Source organism: Silene latifolia, chromosome 1 (assembly GCF_048544455.1).
Source record: "Silene latifolia isolate original U9 population chromosome 1, ASM4854445v1, whole genome shotgun sequence".
Classification (NCBI taxonomy): Eukaryota; Viridiplantae; Streptophyta; class Magnoliopsida; order Caryophyllales; family Caryophyllaceae; genus Silene; species Silene latifolia.
The window spans coordinates 24,549,789-24,568,205 of NC_133526.1; the positions used below are offsets into that span (position 1 = coordinate 24,549,789).

At 37.4% G+C, this 18,417-nt stretch overlaps 1 protein-coding gene across 6 annotated transcripts; it reads right to left on the reverse strand.

Annotated features, from left to right (window-relative positions):
• Nucleotides 1-255: 255 nt before the first annotated feature.
• On the reverse strand, nucleotides 256-8,713 carry LOC141601518 (PHD finger-containing protein 6-like). Of its 6 annotated transcripts, none has more exons than XM_074421824.1 (12): nucleotides 8,419-8,713; nucleotides 5,714-5,796; nucleotides 4,855-5,048; nucleotides 4,349-4,738; nucleotides 3,584-3,691; nucleotides 2,982-3,125; nucleotides 2,635-2,784; nucleotides 2,260-2,335; nucleotides 1,961-2,188; nucleotides 1,766-1,875; nucleotides 1,117-1,546; nucleotides 256-791 (listed from the first exon to the last, which is right to left on the reverse strand). In XM_074421824.1, exons 1-12 carry the CDS (start codon nucleotides 8,467-8,469, stop codon nucleotides 764-766), a joined length of 1,992 nt encoding a protein of 663 aa, XP_074277925.1. In that variant the 5' UTR covers nucleotides 8,470-8,713; the 3' UTR covers nucleotides 256-763. The 6 variants fall into 6 exon arrangements, with proteins under 6 accessions (XP_074277925.1, XP_074277921.1, XP_074277910.1 ...); XM_074421820.1 differs by having other exon boundaries at nucleotides 256-785; nucleotides 1,099-1,546; nucleotides 8,419-8,660; XM_074421809.1 differs by having other exon boundaries at nucleotides 256-1,546; nucleotides 8,419-8,652.
• Between the last annotated feature and the right edge of the window lie 9,704 nt (nucleotides 8,714-18,417).

An 18,417-nucleotide genomic window follows, 5' to 3' on the forward strand; every position in this document is an offset into this window, starting at 1 on the left:
GGGACTATTCCGTCACAAGCTAGACCATCTGATCAACATAAGTTACTAGTGTTGGTTGTTGGATACATTAGGAGTACACCCACTTTCTGAGTGTCTCACAATAAGGTTTGTAAGTCTCATTATTTTTCAGCATATAATGATGGGACCTTATGTATGAACGTTATTGCGAGACAATCGGAGTACTTGTGAAAGGTGAAAAAGAAACGATCATCCGAAGTTGTAACTTGTAAGAGAGGACAAGGAAAGAAACAGAGATTTAATCGAGTCGAAATTCAATATTATGGTAGTCGAATGAAACTCGTGAAGCATATTTGGTTTGTACCATTTGGTGTCAAAAATTACAACTTGCACAATCACAAGGTGGCGTACACCGAGTTTTAACATTGCTATATTCCCTAGAATCAAACTCTAATCGAAGAAGATGTGTTGCAATTCAAGCTCCTATTGCCTTCTTGCATTGTCAAAACTAGTTCTAAGACATTCATATCAGGCAACCCAAAAATTCCGCACATTACCGTGATGGTTTAGCACTGATATGAAGTGACGCCGGACAAACTCGAGTATGGCATATGAAGTTTCTTTTGGACCAAAATACAGAAAAAACTCGACCTATCCTATATATCGTAATATCGACAGACATAGTAGTGCGTGATTGATTGATTACCTGGCATAAGTTGCTCTCTAATTAGGTCTAAGGCTATCAGCTACCTACCTGGGCTCCCACCCTCTTCTTTGACTTTAACATGTTCAGGTTGAGCCAACATCACGAATTTGTCAAAACACCTCTTAAACTCCGACTCATCCTGCAGATATGAAGTTGCCAAAGGTTGGTCCTTGTCAAGGCTTACTTGTTTAGCAGGAGTCAGCTTCTCAACTGTAGGGCCTCGATTGGCGTCCTTAGCAGGTTTTGGTACTGCCTGCACCATTGTGGGGCCTGGATTCGCGTCCTTAGCAGGTTTTTGAATTGGCTGTAGTATGGGTCCTTGATTGGTGTTTCTAGCACGTTTTGGCACCGCCTTTACTGTAGGATCCAGATTGATATCCTTGGACGAATTTGGTACTGCCTGTACTTTTTTTACTTTAACTTGTCCAAGTTGCTCCAGGTCTCTGTCAGACTCCGACTCATCCTGCAGATATGAAGTTGCCAACGGTTGGTCCCTGTCAAGCCTTTCGTGTTTAACAGGAGTCAGCTTGTCAACTGTGGGGCCTGGATAGGCGTCCTTAGCAGATTTTTGTACTCTGTGCAGCATTGTGGTATCCAGAATAACGTCCTTAGCAGGTTTTTGAACTTCTTGTACTGCGGGTCCTCGATTGGTGTTCCTAACACGTTTTGGCACCGCCTGTACAGTGGGTTCCGGATTGGCGTCCCTGGAAGATTCTCGTACTGTCTGTACTGTGGGGTCCGCATTTGCATTATTGGGGGCTTTTGGTACCACTGTGGAGCCCGCATTGCCGTCCTTGGGAAGTTTTAGCAGTCTGCCTAATGCTTCTGTGTTATCTTCAAGTGGTCGAAATAAACCCCACAAGAAAAACTTCTTGTTTATTGCTGCAACAAAAACAGACAATCACCAAAGGGTATAGAAGATCACAACTTCCGAAGCCAGAAGTTGAAAGGCTTGATAAAAAGCTATTGGATTTTTTTTTGTGTCTCACCTAAATACATACGCGTTCCTCATTTAAGTACAAGGTTAAAGAGTTGGTATCACCTATAACACGGTCGCATATAAGTTTCTATGAAAGTTCATAAATCCAAAGATGAACTTACTTTGAGAACATTCTGCTAGATGTTGTGAAGAAAAAACCAATAGTTCCACTCCGTCAATTTGACATCTTAAGAGCATGTTATGCTCATACATGTAGTCCAGAAGAGTACTACTGCAATTATATTGAATTGGTTATTCAGAATCCAAAACTCATGACATAAAGAGCGATAAAACAAAGCAAAAGCTCTTAAGCTTACATTTTCGGGGATAGAAAATAAAGCCCAATGTCTCGTGAATCAGGGACACTATAATCAAACAAGTTCCCCCAGATGTTCAATCGAGGTAGTAGCTCAAACTCAAGTACTTCAGGCAATTTTCGGGACAAATCATACGCCTTCCTCTGCACCTTGCAAGACGGATGTGCTCGAATCCCATCAATGGAACGACATAAATCAGCATCATCAATGCTGATATTAAACCTTCCCCTGTTGAAGGAATGCAAAAATGAGGTTCAAATGTTCCGTGCAAGTTCTATTAAAAATGAAAAAGGACTTACTCCCATGTTGGAAACTCCGCAGGATGGTTTGGAAGATATCTATCAAGTTCCAGCCCATGTTCCAAAGACTCTTTACCTTCAAAACCAAAATTTTACCCTTAAGTATCAACACAAACCACAATTATTCTACCTAGTGCACTTTTTTATACGAAGAACATCAACACAAATCTTACATGCTATCAAAAAAGCGAAATCCATAAAGCTTACGATAACCAAGGTGCCTTTTTTTGTACGAGGAACGTGTCAAATTGACCATTTTGTGTTAAGGATTTCTCCAGTAAGTTCGTAGAACAAAGGGATCATAGCTCCAACGCGCAAGGAGTACTTCACTTTTTGTAGGGGAGTTCCCATAGGCCCAGACTAACACAGACTTACCTGAACTTGTAGCAATTGAATGACGGACATGTTGCATAGAGCCATGCCCAGCATTTTTAATAACGCGTTCTGTATTACATTGAACTTTTTCACAAGGCACGGGCATCCCAGCGAAATTGTCTCTGTAGAGTTGTCGAGAAGGTCCTTTATCTGGAAAAAAAATGTCAACAAAACCAGTGGAGTGTTAATTTTGCATCTAGAGCTAATAATCCCACTAAGTAATATATTGGCGAAACAACAAAGGAATAGAAACTAGATTTGACATCAGACAGAGAGTTTCATGAGCATAATTTCACATTTTTTTGAGAAAGTATGCCCTGAGAAGAACGAAACACGAATCTACCTACCAGATCTCACAGGACGTAAATCCTGAACTAATTGTCGTGAGATCTGCCCTGGATTATTATTGTCTCTTTCTGCATTAGGTTTGATATTTTTTCCCGGAGATGGCTTAGAAGCTGAAGGATTCCGCCAAAAAGGCTGTGCAGCTCCTTTATCAAGTACAAAATGCACGAGAACAGATTCAGGAAAACATTTCACAGCTATTAGCTAATTGAGCAGTATTTACAACATTTATGCAAATAAGATTATTATTATTGTTGCATAACACAAAAGGCTCTCGACTTGCAACAATGTTAGTACAAAGTCTACAATTGCTCACTGATATAAGAAAGTATTCACCATCGTACAAGCAATTGAAAAACGAACTGAATTATTTTATTGAGTTCTCTCGAGGATGAGACTTGCAATTTGTAAATACCGCATGGCAGCGTAAAGGGGTCATATCATTTCCTTGATTACTTGAGTTACCTGGTTCACTCGAGTCTCAAATTACTTGGCATCAACGAGTATATTTTCTCCAGATATTCATGGATTAAGATTTAAGAGGCACACTTTTTGAGTTAATTAAGGAGCTATGTACTAGAAATAAGTCAAACGTGATGCTTACTTCTCTCCTCCTCTGTGGCATTTGATGTTTGAGCCTCTTTAGCTGACCGGATAGCCAAGGGTGAATCTTGCCGGACACGCTGTTTCTTAGCCACATGTTTTTCAGTATCTGACACAAAGATCCTATAACCGTCACATATTGATAGAAGTCGAAAATACATATTTAAATTAAAACAACAAAGTAAAAGGTACTTTGAAGAAGTTCGTAGAAATGATCCAGAAAAAATTCTAAGCCTATTTAGTTTTTTGTATTTTCGTCAACAAAAGTTATCCGGAGACCAATGGAAGTAAAAAAGGTATGAATACCGCTTCGACCTTCTGTAGGAGCACAGTAGGGTCTCACATTCTCACCCCGTTCTTAGTTTTCAACTCATTTTGCTAATTTTCTGAGAAGTTCACATTACTTCAGAATTTTTCAAAAATAAATTCAGAGAAGTTCAACAATGTTTAGATAATTTTAGAATGTTCGGAAAAGTTCAGAACGTTTCAGAAAAACTTATGAAACAGTGACATTATGCTCAAGACTCAATAGAACAAAACCTTACTACAATCATTTACTTCCAGTATCCAAACAAACAATGAATGGGATCACAAGTTCGTAGCCCCATTGCTACAAATCTTTATGAAACAGGCACCAAACGTTCACAGCTTATCTTGTATTCCGGACATGTAACTTATCTTTTACAGTCGAAATTTACCCAAAAAAGGAAAATGTAGTGAATCCAGATGAATCGAATAGGAGTATGAAGTAGTGAGTATCTAATACCTTTAGAACTCGACCATTTTTTATCTTGTTGACTGTTAGGCAGATGGCTAGGACTTTGAAGCTTTATGGCAGGAGGCTTGTCGGGAGTATTTGGTTTCACACTGAATTTCGGAGGTGCTCTGTTCATTGTAGAACATCTAATAGCATCCGACTTAAGTGGAGATGTTCTGTTCACTGTACTACATTTAATAGCTTCCGGCTTGGGTGGAGGTGTTCTGTTCACTGTAGGTCTACATGACAAATTTAATTTGCTCTGTGAAGCTACATTTTTTTTCAGTGCACCAGATTTCAGCCTCTTAGCATCCTCAGGGGGTAAATACTGCACCTTGCTGCGAGGTGGTTTCATTATCTTACCTCTTGTGGTTGTGTTATTAGGCTCTTTGCTTGGACCTGCATAAAATTCCACCATGTAAAAGCTACTGAATTAGTCAGCAGTCAATTATGAAGAACATTTTTAACAATACTGCAGAGGTCAATAGCCAGGAAAGAACAAGCAAAGGAGATACCAGGCTTGGAAGAACAAGCACGTGTCTGATCTCTTAACTCGGAGATACCAGGCTTTGAAGAACAAGCACGTGCGTGATCTCCTAACTTGGAGATACTAGGCTTTGAAGAACAAGCACGTCTCTGATCTCCTAACTCACATTCTTCACAAACCCAATCTTTAGGGTTACCGTAATGCATTATCTTCATACAGTATCTGTATAAGGGAATGGAGCAGTCAAGACACTAATATTTCTATGAATTATAATTAAATCCAAACTACACAAGAATATGATATTGATGGAGCCTCTTCCCATGTCAACACGCCCTATTAGCGTACTGTTAAAATAATGCAGGAATCACGGTTCGAAGAGCATCCCTAAATCACACTGAAGGACGTCCGCGTAATGGTGCAAAATGAAGTAAAAGAAGTGGAATTCTTAGACAACATTCACCTAAATTAATCTCGTGTCGTTATGTAGTTTTACAAACCTCAAGGTTGTGAAAAACACAAAAGACTACTTCCACAACAAAACAGGGCAGCACAACCCAACAACTAACAGGCGACAAGAGACCAAGCTGCAATCGCGCATAAACTGGCAGCAAACTAACAATCAAACACCTCTATCACTCTAGAAACCTCGTTTCCTGATATTAGGACCCCACTTACAGCAAACATTGATAAGAACGCCACATGTAAATGATTAATATGGAAATTACAAGTAGCCAAAGATCAGGAAAACAAAAGATAGCAATTTGCAAAGGGTGAGGGCGTCCAACAGTTTCAGCAAGAAACATCGACAAAGAGAGATATCATAAACATGTGTGCTAAAAAAGATCTATGCAGGAAATTGAAATAGTTAGAAGATAAGGGGTATTTACGGGTGTTCACGTGTTATCCTGCATCTACAGCAAATGCTGATGGGCTGATAGCCAATATCTCCGCAAATCTCACATGGTTTGAGCTGGAGATCAGATAAGAGTGAAAATCAGCTAAGCAATCCAATTCGTAACATTAAGCTACATCTAATTTGAACATAAAACAAAACACATGTATATAAAGGAAAGAGTGAAACTGATCATTACTGTCTTTACTGACGATTTAGACTATATGCTCGTTGCAGAGAAGAATAGCTACATGAGCAGTCAAAGACAATTAGCACATTATTTCATGGCATATGTGCTTCATTATGTTACAATCATCACATATTCACATACACAGCTAAGCAATGAACTAAAGGCAAATATTAAACCAATAAAGTATGTCTCCTCCTCGACAACTGTTTCACTGCTATGAACATTTTTTTTTTGCGGTGGTTAGAGGGAAGTAACGTAGTCGTTTCAGTGAGATGAGTGGATTTTGTATTCATAGAAGTAAAGCCACAAATAAAATGCAAGCTTTATGCTATGTGTATCACATGAGACATTATCTGCAAATTAAACTGCACATTTTGGATTTCCAGCAAGGTAGCAACATACCCCCACCAACCAGACGAACTTTAGAGACAACTTAACCGACTAAAAGCAGCCAGAAAAGGATAAGATGTTTCTGCAGATTAACGTAGTTGAACACATTAATAATCTAATCATGCAGGAGCGAAAAAGTCATCAAGACAAAAACTAACTTTTATCATCACTAAAATTCACATTTACCCTTTCCCGGGTTTTGGAATAGAATTCAACAGTTAATGAAAAACAAAAATTCATTACACGCGTCACAATCTAAGAGAGCTCAATAAACTAAACAAGCTAAGCAAAACTTCATGGCACGAGACCATGTTCCTTCCTGCATTTCGTATCCCATCAACTCTTAAGAGAACCTCAACATAAGCTCTATGCTAATTTGCTCAAACATGCTTTGTAAACATGTTGCTGCGGCCTTATTAACTCCAAAACTATAACATTATCTCAATTATTCTAATAAGACTCACAGTAGAGTTAGATGTCAATGATACAACAAGAACATACAGTGTTAAGGGACATTTTTAACTTCCTTCAAATTGAAAATTCCAAAGTAGTATGTTTGACTCTCTCTGAGCAAAATGCATAAATGGGAACAAGGAAGATAAAGGAGCAAAAAAGTGAAGTTGATGGATTTATGCTCCCAGAAATAGTTTTAGATTATATTTCCTCCGTCCCAATCATTTATTTACCTTCGATGAAAATACCCCTCACAAAGATTATAAAAAGGAAAAAAAATGATTGATACGGAAGGAGTATCAAACTAAGAACCTAATCCATTTGCTTCTGCAGTGACTAGAACAAAATGCACCCATAAGACCATAACACTCTCAAACCTTTAGTTTCAGCTTGATTGTCTTGACAAAATGTCAACAAACAACCAGGTTAACATTGAAGCCACTATAGAGAAAATGCAGGAAACACAAGAAAGTGACCAATTCTTTCATTTTCAATTAATATTTACACTGTTATTTTCAGGAGCCCTTGAGGCACCGAGTAACATTGTTGATTTACCATGTTCATGTTAGTCGACTCCAAATTTCTTTTAGGACAAAGGCATCGCTTTACACAAAAATACCATGCCACTGTGCTTTTCATGGGTCATCCACAAGGAGAAAAACCATCAAACTACAGCTGATAAGTACAAAAAACAATGGGTTATAGATGGTACAAAATGTTAGGATTTTGTGCTGTCCCCTCCTCCAATAAGCTGCACTTTTTTATACAATAAAGTTCAGGTGATTGCTGTTATGGGTGTATCAATTCTGAGGAAAGATATAATAAAAAAAAAAGATTGAACAAACATATTATATGACATTATGACACAACTTATCAAACTAAGCAGAAAATTATTCATTATACTGAGCATTACTCATTATTTTAATTCCCCCAAAAGGAACCCTTTTTCAAGAAGTTCTTTTAAGTTACACAAATACACATATACAAGACGGTTTTACATACGCGACCAACACATAAACCCTATAGTTAACCGAGAAGCAAGAACGCTTCGTACAAAATGTAAAGTAAGCCTAATATCAAGAATTTTACATAAACCCAAAGACACAAGAGATTGAAAAAAAAAACCTTCGTTCATAATGTAGCATTAAAATCCTCTTGTACATACAAATATGGCACGAAACATGGAAATTGAAGTAGCAAAACACAAATTCACCCTAATCTACACAAAACCCACTTCACATTTCATCAATAAAAATTGAATGTACTGCAACAAGAATGAAAATTGAAGCAACAAAACTAAAATTCACCGTGATTCAAACAAAACCCACTTCATATTTCATCAAGAAAACTCAAACCCACAAATAATTTACACAGAAATCATACAAAGAAACTCAAAAATAGTCAATTTAAAGCAAACAAAACCCACTTTACATTTCATCAATAAAACTCAACCCACATTTATATTCAGTAAATTACACAATGTACTGCAACAAGAATGAAAATTGAAGCAACAAAACTTAAATTCACCGTGATTCAAACAAAACCCACTTCATATTTCATCAAGAAAACTCAAACCCATAAATAATTTACACAGAAATCATACAAAGAAACTCGAAAACAGTAAATTTAAAGCAAAGAAAAAAGTGTAGTAAATTTTTGATAATTACCATGTTAATATTCTTTCGTGGGTCCTTGGAATGTTTGTTTGATTTGTCCATAGCTCCTTAAAAATTGATGATTTTATAGTATTATTATTAATATAATGGAGTATGAAGTGTACTAAAATGGTGGGGATACTAGAATCAAAGGAACAATGGTGGGGATAGTTGTGTTGTGTGTTGAAAATGAGAGAAATTGTGTAGACAATGAGTTGAACCACGTACGGAGTAACTTCCAACTACAACTTGCTACTTTACCTTTTCTTCTTTCCCTTTATAGCAAATGTTTTTTTTTCTTTGATTCAAGATTGGTCAATGTTTGTTAGGTTCCATTTGATTTTTTACGTTTGTTTTATCAATAGGTCTTGGTATAGACGGGTGGGGCGAACAGACGGGTAAAGACCTCTAATAAAATGGGTAGGGGGGACAAGGTGGGGCACCCCCATGTGCTTCCCACTTTTATTTTGTGAGAGTAAATGGTATCCGTCTATACGTATAGACGGATAGTGTCCGTCTATAATGAGAATTTGTGTTGTTTTATATAGATATGTCAATGCACGTTTTCTTTTCTTCATATCTACAACTACATGTTATTAAAAATTATAAAGTTTGATTTTCATGATCCATTCAGTGAGACGATTAAAACAAGATCTCACATGACTATCTTTTATCTTATATATTAGAAGCTGTATTGGAGATTCTACTCAGTAGTGAATAGTGTCGAAAAAGCAAACGTAAAGAAATAAATGGAACGGAGGAAGTACATGTTTTCTAAAACGGAAAATTTAAGCGGTAACCCTGAAGTTTGACATTACACGATATATCCAGTTTTTTCATTCGAAAAACTCAAATAGGTCAAAGTGTTTGCGAGTTCAGAAAATGATGGGTTTTTTCAAATCGATTATCTTTCTGAAAACTACGATTTAAAAAAAAAAACACAATTGTCGTATTTAGATCCCGTAGCTAGGAATTTTTGGATATCATGTTTTTTTAGCGAACAAACTTCGAGTAATTATATCTCTTGGTCATGACTCATGAGTTCCAAACTCGACAGTTTTTTTCAAATCGTAGTTATAAAAAAGATGATCGATTTGAAAAGAAAAAAACGTCACCTTTTGAGATCGTAAACACGAGTTATTGTCTCTTAAAGTTTTTTGATCAAAAAATTAAGTATTTCATGCAAAATGTCAAACCTTTAAAGTACCGCGTGAATTTTCCCGAAAAAAAAGGTTAAGTCAATGTTTACCTTTTTTTTTTGTTGTAATCAGAGTCACGTTACTCATATACCTCCGTAGTGGCTCCGTCCTCCGGGTATAATATAGACGAAATTCAAATTCATGTCATTAGTACTACCGTGCTTTTTATGATTTTACCTAGTTAATTAGTTGAACTCGATGCCTCATCTATCTTATCTTTATTCACAAATTCTTATTTGTGACGGAGGTATCCGTCACAAATAAGAGACGGGTACCATATTCTCTCACACACAACCCATAAGGGTGAGAGACAAAGCACATGGGGTGGGTGCCCACCTTGTCCCCTCTACCCATTTCCACTCACATAATACCCGTCGCAAGATCCGACCCGTCGCAAGCAAGACTTATTGATCTTTATTAAATCAAGAACATTTAAAACAATTTCATTCACCCACATTATCATATACAACTTTTTTTTCCCTAAAAATTCAGTAAATGTGGGACCCGCATCTCGCATTGTTTGTGTTGTATGACCATAGAAAACTTCCCACTACTATCTTTATTTCTCATTTTCCCAATTTTCCAAACTCATCAAAATTAATTTGGCTAAAAGTTAATTTCAATGGGTAACATCACATATAATTGCTGTCCAATTCCAATTAGAAGTTGGTTCCTACCAAACAAAGAATTATGATCAAATTAATGTTTTTTTCATGTTTTCTTGAAGTTTTTTTTCGCTTTAAGAATTGTGGTGAATTACTTATTTAATAGTTCAAATTTATAAAAAGCAAACAATAATATTGTTTTATAATGATTTTGAAAATGGGATAATAAAGATTTCCCAATATTTATACTGTCGTTAAATTATGTATAAACTCTATTACTTTTCATTCATGTATGGTATTGATTAGTACTTTAAAATTTGATTTTGTGAAATTCTGATTTCAATATTTTGTAATTTTGTTAAACTTTTTAATAAGAAGTTTAATAACCAAATACGGTTGCAATTTTACACGGGATAAAACTAGTTATTGGAGTATAGGTCATTCATACTTCATGAGCCTTCGGTCATCCATTTAAACTCTTGATCTTGATTGAGTTTGTTCTTCTACATGGTATAAAAATCATTGTTTGCAAATACTATGGACCGTCTAAAGCTGATGCTAATTGTCGAAATTTAATCCAATTGTTTAATCCAATTTGATTATGCTAAAGCTTATTCTATTTTTTTTTTTTAGATTAAATTATAGGGAATTTGAGAAGGCACGACATTTTATTAAAACCGATCCGTTGAGGAATCTTAATAATTGTCAAAATGAATTTAGATCAATGGATATGTAGGCAATGGATACACATCATATTGCTTTTGATACGCTTTATACCGATTAGGCGATTGTTTTTTCTATACTCTTGATGTTTTGAAGAAGTAATGTAATACGGAGTAATAGTTTAGATCATGTGCAATGTATGCAAGGTAGTTATAGAGTTTTATTTTTTAATGTACTTATGAAGAGTTTATGGATTCAAGTACCTAAGAGGGGGAGGGGGTAAATTAGGTACTATTTTAAAATTTCAACTTAAACTTTATTGGATTAAAGTAAGTTGTTTGATAATGTGGAGAAGTTGTGAATACATCGATTAATATTGACGAATTAAACGAGTATTGAAAAGTAAATCGCATCTTTGAACTGTGAGGGTAACAATGGTTCTTTCACATATTCATCGCTTAACATATGAAGTACAAGCTACGAACGAATGTGACAAAGATGTAGAATCATTACTTCAAAGTAAAGCAAACAAAAAAGCTTGATAAGAATAAATGCAGCGGAATAAGAGTAAGCAAAGATAGAACACAAGATTTTTGAATTAGTTCGGCTAATACTCAAAAGTCTACGTCCAATCTACTTTTTATTTTAGTGATTTACTCCGACTACTAAAAACCCGTACAATAAAAAGACCAACAACCTACTCCGGTTGCGACACCAACAACCTACTCCGGTTGCGACACAAGTTCAAGGACTACTCCGTCCTAGAACTAAACACTCTTACTTAGAACGTTTTACAAGGATCAAGTTTTCACGGACTGATTCTTAACAAGAATTGATATGGATAACTTACAAGATCAAACGGTTCATAAGTGAAAGAGTTCAATACTTAAAGTAACAGTTGTTGTGACTGTAACACTTGAAGACTTTGAAAGCTTTTGCAAAATGTAAAAATGATTTTAAACTTGAAACCAATTTTGAAAACTTAAGAAAATTCTCAGGAAAGTCTTGCTTTCAAAGTGAGGAGTGGTGCTCCTTTTATAGAGAAGGGACAAGAGGATGTAAGTTAGGGTTTGTGGTCAAGTTCTTTGGTCACGAGACAAGAGAAGTTGACCTTCCCAAACTAGCACCAAAAGGGCTTACTTCTAAGGAGCAAAAGAGAGAAAAGAGAGTTTGTATTTAGCCTCAAAATATCCGTGGCTTTTCAGAAACAAAGAGGAGATGCCATTAGCAAGAAGACAATTCATTGATAAACAAGGAAAGAGCCAAACAAGGTTCATGGAAAGTTAAGAAAAAGTTGTTTCATGAAAAGGGAAATCTTTTGAACTAGTCTTTACAAACTCTTTTTAACATACCACCTTTTCAAATATTTTAGAATGCCAAAACTGATTTGAGAGAGCCTATTCGTAAAATATTTGAAATAAAAAGTTTGCTTCAAGTGTGACGGGTCAAACTAGATAGTCAAGAACACCATTACACATTACTTAGGTAATGGTATGTCGATCATCATCTTTGTTATAAGTATTCTACTCTTCCAACTTGTACATAATATGACCGATACAAGACCAAATGACTCTAAGTCTTGGGTAGCAATTACTTGACGATCCTTGAATGATTAGAATAAGCAAATTGATCGATTAAGCCTGAAATAGTAAACTAAGAAAACACAAATTAAAATGGATATGTCATCATCAATTAAGAGAACCCAACAAATTCCCCCTTTGATGATGACAAGTCCAAACAAAATGAATGCAAATCAAAAGTTTAAAATTTCCCCCTTTTATGTATAGTCACGTATCACCAAGAGCATGTAGATTAGAGAGAGTTAACCATATGAAAGCAAACACCTAAAGCAAGATAGACTAGATATAAGAACACAAACCATATATCAAGGATTAATCGAGAAATTTAGAGCAAGGCACGGGTTAATCAATTAGTTCTAAAAGACATGGCATGAGTTTTATCTTTTCCCCCTCTTGACATCATCAAAAGGGCAATGATGCTACCGTTCAATCATGGGAAAACACATGTTAGAAAACACATAAAGATAAACGCAATCGTGAAAGGATAACAAAGTCAACACAAAGCAAAGTTTAAACATAGTTCACACGTTGTTCACCATGGCAAGATCAAGTTTAAAGGGTACACCACCAAAACCAATAATACGATGAAGGGAAGGGGGTGTAACAAAATAGGCAAAATAGTTTGAGAGGATAAGGGTTAGGTCTAGGATGAGGACTCATCATCAGAATTTCCCTCGGAGGGACCATCTTCCTTTGCTTGGAGGAGAGTAGAGATAATATCAACTTCACCTTTCAACCCATCTACAATCTTCCCAAGACGACCAATCCCAGCCAAGGCATCCTCCACACAAGCCATAGCAGCATCCTTCTTCTCTAAATCCGTCTTAACCCATGCACCAAGTTCTTGGACTGCTTTGAGAACCGTTCCCAAAGATGGACCCGAACCTTTGCTAAATGAAGCAGATTCAAGATCCTTGCCCCGAGACTTAATTGGGTGCAACCCATCATCACCAATTCGAATCAACATCTTGCCAAACTGCCCATCACTCATCACATCATAACAGTTTACACAACCCACACTTGTCGAGAGTAGCACACCCTTAGCTTTCAAAACTTTGGAAACCCACATACAATAAGGTAGACGGATATCACTAGAATCTTTGGGGTCGTAAAGTTTTATGGTCATGGCCGAGAAAAGGCGAAACATCAGACCAGAGAGGTTTATTTTGCGGTGAGTGGCAATGTGGTAAATGATGTATTGTTGGGCAATTGAAAGTTTAGTGCGGTCTCCGGAAGGGTAAAGGGTACGACAAAGTATATTGAAAATTAAGCGGAGAGGAGGAGAGATTTGAGTGTTCCCGACGCCACCACAAGTAATGGCCTTAGGAAAAACAGTTTTGGCAATGGTCATGGGTGAGGCATAATCAAGGGCAGGCCAGGTTTCAGAGGGTAGATTGTCATAGCCTTCGTTGGGTATGTTAAGGATTTCAGAAAAATCAGATTGAGAAAGTTCTATGGGCTTACCATTAACTTTGGCAGTGAGGGTTTTTCCGGTTTCATCAACTCGTAAGGAAGCATAGAATTGAACAACCTCACAAGCATACACTGGTTCCCTAAGCTCGATTAAGCTTTCCCACTGTTGAGCAGCTATCATTTCTCGGACCTTGGTGAAAGCGGGTCGGTTAAGCCAAGTTTTCTCATAGACACGGGTTGAGTGGATAACATCCTTAGAAATCAATCTCTTGCAATGACGATAGATTGAGGGAGGAAGATCCAAAGCTTCGATTTGAGCCCATAAAGTGTCCTCATCCCATTTTGAAGTCAAGGGGACGGAATCATTTGGATCAATGAAAAAAGGTTTCCTCGGTTCTTCCACTGTCACGGGTTTCCCTCGTTTATTTGGAACCCCTTTTTGAAGTCTTCCTCTCTTTTTCTTAGGCTCCACACCCTTGTCTCCCTCATCAAGACCCGACTCCTTACCTTTCCCTTATCAGATTTTGTTGGTGACCCGGTTTTATCCGGATTTTCTTTATCCAAAACAGTATCCTCCTTTTCAACATTCACATCATCACCCTCGGCTTCTTCATTAATGTCGGGGAGATCAAGTTGTCTCTTTCTTTTACCCCCTCGTTGAGACTTAGCCGGAACATCTTCTTTTCCCCTTTGATCCACTTCCTCCTCGGATTGTTCATCATTTTCCTCATCCAAAACAGTGATAATAGCAGATGACGATCCCACTGAGGTAGAGTTTTTGCGATGTGAGCCTCGGGTTCTTTTGCCAATCATAGAGGAGATCGGCGGTTCAGGTGGTAAAGGTTGGTCAGGAGGGAGGGTGGCAATAGGTGGTGGTTCATGGGGAGTTTCGGGTTCAGTGGTGTTAGTGGGATCAGGAGTGATTGAGAATGCATGTGATCCCTTTCGTTTAGCCATGTCAGATTGAGAGAGTGAAGGGTCGTTGGTAGGGTTGGTAGGGTTGGATGTTTGATTTGACATATGGGTAGGCTTTAGTTTAGTGTTGAATGAGGTTTTTACCATAGTAAAATGGTAAGGGTAAGTAGGGATATGGATAGTTGGTAGGCGTGATTGGGTGGATTTTGGGAAGTTGGAAGGAGATGGACGGATGTTTTGAGGATATGGGTTTGAGTCATTGATAGTGGACGAAAATGATGAGGTGAAATGGCCTAATAAATGTTGGATGGTGAGGGTAGGTTGGGTCAATTTAATGAAATGCAAACAATTCATATAAAGATTTCAAAGTGGTGTACATGTAAACATAGACCTTGACATGAGGTTGAGTGATTACCAATTCACAAAGACGATATCAATTTATGATTAACGAACAATATGCAAACACGAGAAAGAACAATATCATACTAACATGTCCCTAATTAGTCAATCATTTAGGAGAAAATGAATAATCATAATCATGAATTTAATAACAATTAATTAAGCCTATGTCAAGTCTAAGTTTCTCAAATTGTTTCCTTTCAAGTGGCTTAGTAAATATATCGGCTATTTGGTCTTGGGTTTTGCAAAAGATAAGTTTAACATTCCCTTTTTCTACATGGTCTCGAATGAAATGATGACGAATCTCAATATGCTTAGTCTTAGAATGTTGAATAGGATTTTTAGAAATATTTATTGCACTCGTATTATCACACATTATGGGAACGGAGTCATAAATAATTCCAAAGTCAAGAAGTTGTTGTTTTACCCAAAGAAGTTGAGAGCAACAATGAGCGGCACTAACATACTCACTCTCGGCCGTCGAAAGAGCAACCGTGTTTTGTTTTCTTGAGCCCCACGAAATCAAGCAAGGCCCCAAGAACGTGGCAATTCCGGAAGTGCTCTTTCGGTCAACGCTACACCCGACAAAGTCCGCATCCGAATAACCTATAAGATCGAAAGGACAATGTAAGGGGTACCATAAATAAAGTTCTTGTGTTCCAATCAAATATCGAAGAATACGTTTAACCGCTTTGAAATGAGATTCTTTAGGATTTGATTAGAATCTAGCACATAAACAAACGCTAAAAAGAATGTCGGGACGACTTGCGGTCAAATAGAGAAGTGATCCAATCATACCTCTATACACCTTATCACTAATACTCTTACCATTCTCATCTTTGTCCAATTTGGACTTAGATATCATATGTAATACTCCGTATTTATGAGTCTTCGGGTACTCTATCGAGTAGGCCTTACTCTGTCGAGTAAGGGTAAGTGGCGTTTTAGAAATAGTTTCTGACCTGTAGGGTACTCTATCAAGTAGCCTTAGGTACTCGATAGAGTAAGGGGGTACTCTATCAAGTAGCCTTAGGTACTCGATAGAGTAAGGGGGTACTCTATCGAGTAGCCTTAGGTACTCGATAGAGTAGGGGGGTACTCGATCGAGTAGCCTTGGGTACTCGATCGAGTAGCCATTTTACTGAGGAATTTTCTCGGGTTTTGTTAAATATGCGATTAAGGTATATAAGCTTTGTCGTCATTATTCTAAATCACTTTTGCAAAACCTAAATTACTGTTTAAGAGAGAAAGCAAGCAAGTTCTTCATCCTAATCGCATAATTAGCAATCCCCGGAGTTTGGAAGGTCAGTTCTTAGCGTTGATTATACCGTTGAGTTCCTTGCGTCGAGGGTAAGATCTATGTACCCTTTTTATTGTCTTTCCTTTGATTTGGTTAAACCCTAATTTAGAGATTTGGGGGTTTATGTGTAGTATGTGATTTGGTAGCCTTTATGTGTTGAATGATAGGAGGAGGGTTCATAGAGGAAGCTTTTTGATTCAAAGAAGAGAGACCGTCGATTGTGTGCTTACCGGTAGGATTTCTACTCGCATTAATCCCATAATGGGATATTGGTTGATGCATTGTGTTTGGTTGTTTGATATAATAATTGTATTGTGATTGTGGTTGTGATCGTTGTTGATGGTTCTCGAGGCGTGTCCTCGGCCGAGTGGGGTCACTTGCGGGAGTGGCTTCACGCCCTAGTTTCGCCTTACATGGAACCCGCCACGAAGGGATGTGCACATTAATGGACAGGGTTATCGCTCACTACGTGGAGCGGGGATTTGGTGGGTACGGTGCGGTCCCCCATCGCGTGGTGGTCCAAGTGGACGATCGATGATTGAGACGATTGGAATTGGTTGGGTGTGTGTGTGTGTGTGATTAAGGTTGTCTTTATCTTCTTGTTGGATTATATGAATTGTGTGATTAGTATCGACCCCGTTTAAATGTTTTAAAAACTGTGGTGATCCATTCGGGGTGGTGAGCAGTTATTGAGCGGGTATGGTATGACGCGAATGGGATAGCCGGGATGAGTCATCACGTGGCGCTTAGAAGTCTTCCATTGTGTCGACGATGTTTTGTAGCTTTGATAGTTTTAGCGATGAGACCGTCCGAGAATCTTGTATTTCTCTTTATCAGTTTGGAATTGCTATGTAATCACTTTAAACTTTATTTACTTTTAAAGTTGTTTCGTTATTGTCTTATGAATATCATGCCTCGGGTAACCGAGATGGTGGTATCCTCATACCTGAGTGGTCCTGGTAAGGCACTTGGAGTATGGGGGTGTTACAAATGGTATCAGAGCGACGATCCTGAAACCTGTAACCAATAAATCTAATGAATATAGGGAGTCGATTAAAATGAACCCGGGGTAAAGGTTGTAGGAGCTAATGCAAAGGCTTGGGAGACGTCCTGAAGTCGCGAACTTGCCCTACAATTTTGAACCGGTCACATGGGGGGTGTATGTCAAGGTTGTATGTGTTGCTTGTTAGCTTGTATGTGAATGTGATGATGTATGTTGTAATTGTTGGATGTTTGGAGTAGAAGATCGAGTTTGTGAATGAAAGGTTGGTGAAGTATATAGGAATGTTGTTGATTGAAAGCATGTTGCATGATAGTTGGTTTACAATGTTGGTTGGAATTGTTAGAAAAGTGCATGAGAATGATGAGTGATGTGGTGGAAAAAGGGGGTAGTTCATATGTGATATGATTATACATAATTTTGTTTGTGTAATTTTATATAATGATTTCAATATATATGCCTACTATTGTTCATATGTACATGTTGTATGAAGAATGTGGTTGAAATGGATGAATTGATTGGAAAAGATGGAGTGGCAATAGCATGAGCATACGAATTTTGTGATTATGAATATGTTTAGGTGACGAAGTGTATTTGTAATATTGATGTATTAGTAACATGGAATAGGATTTGTAATGTATGAGCATGATTTGTCTTACGAGAGGCTATAGAATAAAAGCATGTAGGTAGTGCACTAGTGCATGATAAATGTTGTTGCTTGGCTTTTGAAAAGAGTAACCTATGATTATGAATACTGGTTTTATGAGTTTTGGACTGGTTTTGTTTGCTTGGTTGTTGTTTAAGTTGTTTGGAAGTAAAATCAAGTAGTTGTGTTTTTCGATTATAAAGAAGTTGTCTTTAAACTGTTATAACTTGAGATGCATAAATGATTTTGATGTGATCCCAATTGGAGGTGATAGCTTGTTCTTTTACGATT